This window comes from Pleurodeles waltl, chromosome 7 (assembly GCF_031143425.1).
Source record: "Pleurodeles waltl isolate 20211129_DDA chromosome 7, aPleWal1.hap1.20221129, whole genome shotgun sequence".
NCBI lineage: Eukaryota > Metazoa > Chordata > Amphibia > Caudata > Salamandridae > Pleurodeles > Pleurodeles waltl.
In genome coordinates, this window is record NC_090446.1 from 47,429,757 (window position 1) to 47,439,075 (window position 9,319).

Here is a 9,319-nt window from a genome sequence, read left to right on the forward strand (position 1 = left end):
CAGATGAGGTGGTGCTGGCTCTCCTTCAAATCAGCCACGGCAGTGCTGAATTCAGCACCACCATGCTGATTTGGAGTTGCCTTTCCTCCAGCTTTTCCATGGCTAGTTCCCCGCCATAGAAATGCTGGAGGAAAGGCAAAAAGTGATCCGCTGGGGTGCCCCTGCACTGTCCACAACCATGTTGTGAACAGCAAATTAGTCTCCATAGTAGAACCCACGAAATGCGACTGTCTGCTCCAGCAGACAGTGCACATTTCCTGGGTTCTGCAGGCCCCCTAATGAAAGGGCATTGACCTAAGCTCCATGAGGAGCTGAGACCAATGCCGCTATAGATGTTCCCGCCAGTCCTACCGGCAGGAACATCATATTATGGGGATGAGTCATGCAGACAGATGGCAGCTTCCCCTCCACGGCTTTGGTGGGCCACAAGACGGCCCGCCAAAGCCATAATCAGGCACAAAATTATCTGTTAACTTGAAAAATTCACCCACCACAAGCATCTCAAGAAGACATCAAAAAGTACCCACCAAAATAGTTTAACACTTTGCAGATAAGCATAAAATACAAGAAAAACACATTTTGCATTTAATCCAAAGCAATTTCTAAATGAAGAGATGTTTAAAAAACATATACCACATAAACAACAGTTGTGTAATGTATATATACAACCAATGCCTAGTAATAATAGGTGGCTGGCATTGGTCTGTGGTGTGGGCAGACTAGGCCCTCACAGTAAACATTTGAAAAACAACAGTGTAAAATTCTCAAACAACACACAAGAAAATGGAGAAAAATGACTTTAAAAGTTTTAGAACAAGGCCCTCAGCCCTCGCAAACCTTTGCAAACATTTCCCCTTGGGAAAAAAATATTTACTTAAAGTTAAGTTAATTAAAAATTGCCCCCTACTACAACTTCTGGACACCCACAATCAAAATACAAAATGGAAGAAAAACACAAAAGGTAAGAGATACTGGTGCATGCCCTCAAACAACAAACTGATCCTAAATTTATTTAACTTACTTGATCTCACAAAAAAAAATCCTTGAAAATCCAACGGTATATACAGCAGGGATCGCAGACAAAGGTGCAAGTGATTCTTTTACCTCAAAAGTGACCATGGGATAGACAATGCGCTGAGTGGAGCCTTCTAGACAGGAAAAGGAAGTTGGACTCCCTGTGCTATTTCCTTCCTATCAAAACAAGTAAACTAAAAAGAAGTGTTGTGCACTAAAAAACTACCTGAACTGTCTGTTCGAGTAAATCCAATTTCGAGTTGATTTTGCTGCTTCTTGTATAGTGAATCTACTTGAGAAACAGCCCTCTGAGAGCAACCACTCATGACCTTCTGTGTTGGAAAATGGTACCGGAAGGCTTCCTAGCAACTGGAAACCGCATTAGAGGATTCCAAGTTTCACTTGCGTTAGCCAGCTTGCTTGCTGGAGCCCCACATTGTTCCCGTTGTCACTGCATTGATCAAACAAAAGTGAAATTCTGCCATGTGGCGATTAGCGGAACTTTGGTCAGAACTCCGCATTAAAGAGTAACATTGAGTGACACAAACCACTCTGATTTCACAAGTGAAATGACATTTTCTACTCACCCCTGATTTTCTATAAATTGTTTCTTTATATGCACTGAAGACGCCATTTAGTAATGCATGTTTTAATTACTATTGCTGCAACACATCTTTTTGGTAATTTGCGCTTCCAATATGTTTTTCCGAAACAAAGAAAGGACTTTATCAGCTGTGAAAAAGACTCACTTCTTGTGACTTCCTACTGTGTTTAAATTACTAAAGGATTAAAGTTTGGACATCACAAATGCCCGGTGTGTCACCTCTTCTCTTAAAACTGTGGGATAATTTACTAATAAGGTAGTGCACCAAGTACAATGGCTTTGCATCTCAGTGAAAAGTAGGACAACCCAAGTTTGTTGGAATATATTTTGTTATGTAGATCAGAAGCAATATACAAAATAACAATGACACACAAGTATCTTTATATATGCAATGTTAATCTGAAAAGGGAAATGCATACAGTAAGAAATATAACTAATTAAACTAATGAATTAATGAGGTTCACATATTCCATTGATAAATAAATATTTTAAAATTGTAATAGATCATGCCTTAGATCATGAACTCAGCATAGCAATGATTATTTAAGAAACAAAAAAAAACACAAAACATTATTACAAAAGACCAAAAAAAAAAAAAAAAGATGTTCCTCCAAAATAATAATAGAATTAATTAAAAAGAGGGATTCTGAAGACAATATTGCATTTTTAAGATTAATCCATAATGCTATTGTGTTACCCTGAGCAACCCTTGAGGAGTACTATACGTTGCTATGTTCTATTCTATATGTTTTCAAACCATAAGATTCAAATTCCACCTCTCAGAGTCTCATCAACTATGTAGTATTCTTTGACTTCCTAAGGGTGTTTTTAAACTCTTTGTTTTTCAGGCTGTATATAATGGGGTTACATAGAGGGGTTAAAGCCACATATGACAAGGATGCAACTTTGTTTTCTTTCATACTAAATGTTGATGTTGGACGCATGTACGTTGAGATGATACCAACGTAGAATAAAATGACTGCAGTAATGTGAGAGCCACATGTTGAAAATGTCTTGAGCCTCCCTTTTGTAGACCTGATTTGCAGGATGGTTGAGATGATGTTGATGTAAGATATTATAGTCAAAACAAAAGGCACCATTCCAATTACAATACCAATAAGGTAGCTCATTCCCTCAATAGCACGAGTGCTGCTACAAGAAAGCTTCATTACAGCTGCCACGTCACAGAAGAAGTGGTTGATGGTGTGAGAACCACAGAAGGAGAGTCCAGACAGCAGCACAGTGTGTGGTACTGGGTCTATCATGCCAGCCATCCATGTTCCCACAGCCAGTCTGATGCACACGACTTCATTCATGATGGTCACGTACCGTAAGGGATGGCAGATGGCCACATACCGATCATATGCCATGACTCCTAGAAGGAGGAACTCTGTAGACACCATAGCCATGAAAAAATACATCTGTATTAGGCATCCAGCTAGAGAAATGAGTGCTCCCGGCAGAAAAAACTGTGCAAGCATTTTCGGGAAAATGAGTGTAGTGTAAGTGATATCGAGGAAGGCTAAGTTTGTAACAAAAAAATACATTGGTGTGTGCAATCGCTTGTTGGAATAGACAATTGCCATGATAAGAAGATTTCCCACCAGTGTTGACAAGTAAATTAGCAAAAAGGCACAAAAAAGTGGAAGTCGAAGATGTGGAAAATCATAAAAACCAGTGATGTTAAACTCATTCCCGGACGTTTGATTTTCCTTTTCCATTTACCGTGTGGTGCAGTTTCTCTGTTTCGGATACCAAGACTGCAAAGGAAAAGGCGAGCTGTGTTAATATGGGGCATGCATAGAGGTGGGTAGAAGAGGAGATGTGTATGGCTGGAAATCACAGTTCTTTTATTTCTAATTAAACAAAATCTATCAATTTATCAACACGTATATATGCAGCTGTATGACAATTCTGATGCAGTAGTTTTTGTTATGGTTTCTCCTTTATTTTTCATAGTGGCAATGACTACCTTTAATTTAGATATATTTCAGATTATTGTGTTGGTTGTTTGTGTAATATATTTTAAATGATGCTATTGACACTTGTACAACAGACAAAAAACATTCCTAGCACACAACATGGGTATGAACAGAAGGCTACCCACAGTAAGTCAGGGAGTATATTAATGACATATTTTTATTTCACAAGAAAGTTCACTACAGGGTAGCTTAGATCCCGTGGTACAACATGAAAGGACATATGTCTGGACATCCCCTGGTTACTTAGAGCGTAAAAATAAATACTAAAACGTGGTAAAAGGAATGCTTGCAAACAGTTAAATTCAATGACAATCACTCTGGCTAGCGTTCCAACCCATCAACATTCATCTACTGTGAAGCTTTAGAAAGTGTCCGCCTTATGCAAATCAGTGCTGAGCCTACTCCTCATGGGTACAGTCCGATTCCAACTGCAACACAAGGCCCCTAACAGGTGGGAACACATGCAACCCCAGACTGGCTTCAGCCTTATGAGGCCTCGTCAGTGAGGAATAGTTTGAATCATATAGATTGGAGGTGAAATATCAACAGTAGCTCCCCTGCAGACATGGGAGTTCTCCTGAAAAAAAAATGCTGGCTGGCCCACGATCTCAAAACAGCATGACAGACTTGCTAAAAGAATTTTGCATTTTTTTTGTCAAAAGGAACCAACCTTGTAGTCCACATACAATGGAGCAATGACTATTTTCATGCCTTTCCTTATTAACAACCAATCACACATAACAGTAATATGCTTGCTAAAAGCAGTTCTGAGGAAAGAGTAAAGGAATGCAAGAGAATACAGAGATGCAGACTATAACCACTCACGCATATCATTTTGCGATACATGAACTACAACAAGGTATGACATTTAGAATCTGTGATTACTACTCTATTCCTAAGCTAATTTGCAGAAAACACTATTCATTCAGAATATGTCTAAATTCTGTGTGTTAGTGGAACATCAAACATTCCTCAAAGAGAAATATAAACATGTTTTGACATATGTTACAACAGGTCTGATTCAAACCCTCTGCCTTTGTTGCCAAATGACTGCTTGTTGCAGTGACTACACTTTCAGACACTGGTGTGCTTCTTTACAGCTATCAGGCTGTCTTTTAAGTGAACCTAATTATATGAACACTCATCAAAATTATGGTATTACAATACACATCAATCACTTTTCCTGAAATTATCAATAACGTAAACATGTTATATAGAGCATGAACATTTCAAGTCTTGAAGACAAGAATGAGTGTGATGAAAGAATAGTTCAATACAATTTAACTGCAATAATTCAAATACTTGGGGGTTTATTTCCATTATTACATAGTCCTTATCATTCTTATCTCAATTGTCTCAGTTTGCAAACTAGTTTAATACAATAAATACAATCTTTAAGTTTTCTCAAATTCATTAAGCAGCAGCCTGAAGCAACACCAAAGTATTCTGAATGCCTAGCAAGTACACTTTTTACCATAAATAAACTTATAATTTTATAATTCAAAACGGATAATGTTATTTCCAAATAACATGAGAGTTCAGGCTCTATGGACACTGTAGTTTTTGTTTGGCCACTGATGTTTAGTAACTTCTTCAAAGATTCTAAGAATTTTTTCCAATTTGAACTAATGTTCTGTGACCATTCTCTAGTTTTCCTACCCATTGACCAGACTCCACATGAGTAACTTCAAAGATTGAAGCTTAAATGCCTGACAAACTCAAACAGGTAGGCTGCAGATCACAACAGTTTTCTCTAGGCATGTGGGGTGAATTGTTTTTTTATCCTTTCTGGGACAGTGATCTGGCAGTAAACAAATTGGGCAGTTTTTTCTTTGCCTTTCAGCCAGTGGTCCTGAGGAATCTTTCTTGTGGCAAAGGGTGCTTTTAAGGGTGGAGCAAGCTTGTTTCTGCTGTTTGAAACACAGCAGTCCCCCCAGTCCAAATACAAATTTGGAGAGGTGTTAAGAGATGGATTGATGCAGATCTGATGATTATTCTTACACACTCCCTTACTGCACAGCGCTAAATGGAACACTTTGGCAATAATTATCACACTGGATAAAACAAAACACTTTGTGGTTCTCTATTTATTTGGTGTGATAGTTTTCTCCTATTTTTTATTTGCAGGTTTTGGTGCTTATTGTTCTAAAATTGGCACGTCCCACTAAAGACAGGGCCTTGTTCACTTATTAAATTCCAGCAGGTTTCATCTGCTGAAACCTGTCTGGGGTGGTGTAGACTTTAGTGTGTCTGGTAATTAGCAGGTATTATTTGTCTGAATCACTTGCAGTACTCAAAGTGTGGTTAGAGCAGGGCTTGGAATATTACAACACAAAGGGCCTGAGAATACAGGAAAACAATCTTTGCCTTTCAAGAACCCTAGTGAGGATTACCTTTTGAACCATTTACATCTCTCAAGCTCTGATCAGAAACAGAAAAGCACTGAAGCATCTGCTTCTATCACGCTCTCCAGGACACAAATGGTGGAAAGAGATCATAGAGGGAATTTTTCAGTTGCAAAAGTAAAGTTTGAGTGTCACAGAGGAACCCTTGTCACTTAATAGTATTACAGAATAAAACATCAAAGACCATATTGTGGAACAATGGATTCTGAAAGCAATTTTGACAATCAGAAAGCATAAAGTGGAAATATAAATACACAAAGAAATTCTTGCATGGGGCTTTGAACTGTCCACCCCTGCTCTTTTGTGGAAAGAGTCACCTCCCCCCTGAGAGGAATATAAAAGACTTTGGAAGGATTTGAGGTGAATTTTCTACCGGAGCAAGGGTTGGATATTGACCGGTTCTGTGGGAAGGCCAAGAAAATGAAACATCTTTTTCTCGCTCTCTCAAATAATTAACCACTTGTAACAGAGCGAATTAGATTCTAGGAGAGATAGGGAAGACAAAACACAGACAGCATGAGGTAGCTGATATTTATGAGTATATCTTGTATTGGATGTTCTGTCCAAATATAGTTAAAAACAAGTCATTTTGACCAAAGCTAACATTCTCTACTATGCAAGTATTTATAGATTCAACTATTACCTGATGGCTTGTCATCTTTAACATCCAATATCGGAAGGGGGACTTACCAAGATGGCCGTCTAGACTTGTCCCACGAAAGCTCCCATCCTGAGCTACAAACTCCAGCATTACCTGCATCCCCTAGGACCCTGGAGCCACCAAGAAAACCCAGCGGAGGATGTGGGTCTGCCGCCAGCCTCCCACAGAACAGGGACGATCTACCCCCAAGCCCCTTCGGAGTCCACAGGCGTCATGGAGTGGAGAGCTGGAGGTGGCGGAGGAGTGAAAGTTGGGCCTGCACATGACTCAGCAGAACACCGAGCGGCCTGCCAAACATGTACCGCAGATGTAATCGGCCACACTGGCGCGAGGAGGGGAGGTGTCAGAGCTGTCGGAAAGTAAAGTGAGGACGACGATCGCAAAATGCCATCCTGGGGGCCTTCTGGCGCCTACGCAGATGTGAAGCAATAGGCGTACGGGTACAAGGGCCAGAGTAACCATCAGAATCCCCACTGCCCTGATCCTACTGTACTCTATTGTGGAGAAGACACAAGAGGAGGTCGACCAACAGAACCCTGTGTACTTTCTGGAAGGCGGAGGGGAAGTGGAAACCGCCATTGACCGCTGCTCACATAATGCTAGGACACTGCTTCAGATAGGAGGAGAAGGGAGATAGAGGGGCCCCCATCTACAGTGGAGCTTACTACATGGCGAGAAGTGCAGATTCCCTGCACTGAAACACTGAGGGGGTCATTCTGACCCTGGCGGTCATTGACCGCCAGGGTCAACGACCGCGGGAGCACCGCCAACAGGCTGGCGGTGCTCCCAAGGGCATTCTGACCGCGGCGGTATGGCCGCGGTCAGAAACGGAAAACCGGCGGTCTCCCGCCGGTTTTCCGCTGCCCTGAGGAATCCTCCATGGCGGCGCAGCTTGCTGCGCCGCCATGGGGATTCCGACCCCCTCACCGCCATCCTGTTCCTGGCGGTCGTGACCGCCAGGAACAGGATGGCGGTGAGGGTGTCCAGGGGCCCCCGTAAGAGGGCCCCTAAAAGATTTTCAGTGTCTGCATAGCAGACACTGAAAATCGCGACGGGTGCTACTGCACCCGTCGCACCCTTCTCACTCCGCCGGCTCCATTCGGAGCCGGCTTCCTCGTGGGAAGGGGTTTCCCGCTGGGCTGGCGGGCGGCCTTCTGGCGGTCGCCCGCCAGCCCAGCGGGAAACACAGAATAACTGCGGCGGTCTTCTGACCGCGTAGCGGTATTCTGTTGGGGGAACTTTGGCGGGCGGCCTCCGCCGCCCGCCAAGGTTGGAATCACCCCCTGAGTCCTTTGATGGGGGAGGTGACCAAGGCCCCCCCTACAATACTCCAAAATTGGACTGGAGGTCCTCTAGGACCTGTGCATAATGATAGAAGACAATGGCCCACAACCGGGGCAACGACTGAAATCCTCTTAGCCGCCCGTAAAGTGCAACAAAAGTAATGAAAATAAACACAGTGTGGCACTGGTTGAAGATAATACAACTGGGCTGCGCTGAGTCAACATGGGCAAAGACAAAACATACAAAGGAGCCAAACTAACAAAATCATGCAATACACTACCCCGGGCGTGGATCAATAGACAACCCTCTGAGGACAATGTCTTAAATACCTGCAGAAAAGATGGCGTGGTAAAATCTTTGCCACTTCCTATTCAGGCTGTGCAAGGGGACCACTCATTTCGGTAGTCCCAGGAGTCCCTTTTAAAGTGTTCAGGTCACGGATCGATGAGCAGGAAAGAAATGTTCTATTGGAGGGATAGTTAGATGCTCACCAGATTTGTATTGTTAATGTGTATGGTCCAAATACTGATGATCAGGACTTCCTGGGTTCGTTAAAGAAGACATCTCAGATTGCACTTACTACTGAATTAATTAAGGCAGGTGATTTTAACTGTGTACTCAATGGTAATATAGACAGATCGCCATTTATATCTCATACCAAGCCTCATTTGAATAGCTCCCTCCACCAGATCGCACCTACACTTGGGCTGGTAGATTTCTGGCACCAACATGACCCACACACAGAAGCGTACTCGTACTACTCCCCTCCGGCAACGACCTATAGTTGTTTGGATTATATTTTTGTCACAGCGTCATCTGCACATTGCGTGACACACATACACTACCTGGCAAGGTATCTCTAAAACCACTCCCCCTCCTTGCTTCCTACACACTACAGAGACACCCCCCTACAGTGCACTAATGGCACCTACAACCAGAAACCCTCACCGACCACGCCTTTCGGGCAACAGTTAAAAAAACATTAACACAGTCAATCCAAGGAGAATAGGCACACTACTGGGAGTAGGGCTAATGAATTGGATGCTATGGAAGTGGTCCTCCAAGGGGTCTGTATGGCTACTTCGGTCGGTGAGTCAAGTGCTTGAAAAAGAGCTAACAGAGCGAGAACGGGAGCTGGAGAAGCTGGGGGCTTGGCCTCCTAAAGCCCCAGAGCTCAGGGTGAAATGGGTACAATTGAAATGTACACTGAATGACTGATGGCACCAAATCGATAAACACAGTAAAACAGCGGCTCGTAAATGATGGTACCTAGAAGGTGACAAGGCATGGAGGATGTTGGCCAATTTAATCAAGGGAGCAAAAACACTTGGGCCCATACTATCCATACGAGATCGAGAGGGCTGGGAGG

General features: G+C 42.6%; 1 protein-coding gene across 1 annotated transcript; it reads right to left on the bottom strand.

Moving 5' to 3' along the window:
* Positions 1-2,343: 2,343 nt before the first annotated feature.
* On the bottom strand, positions 2,344-3,339 carry LOC138247164 (olfactory receptor 5V1-like). The gene has a single exon (XM_069201904.1). It carries the CDS (start codon positions 3,337-3,339, stop codon positions 2,413-2,415), a length of 927 nt encoding a protein of 308 aa, XP_069058005.1. The 3' UTR covers positions 2,344-2,412.
* Between the last annotated feature and the right edge of the window lie 5,980 nt (positions 3,340-9,319).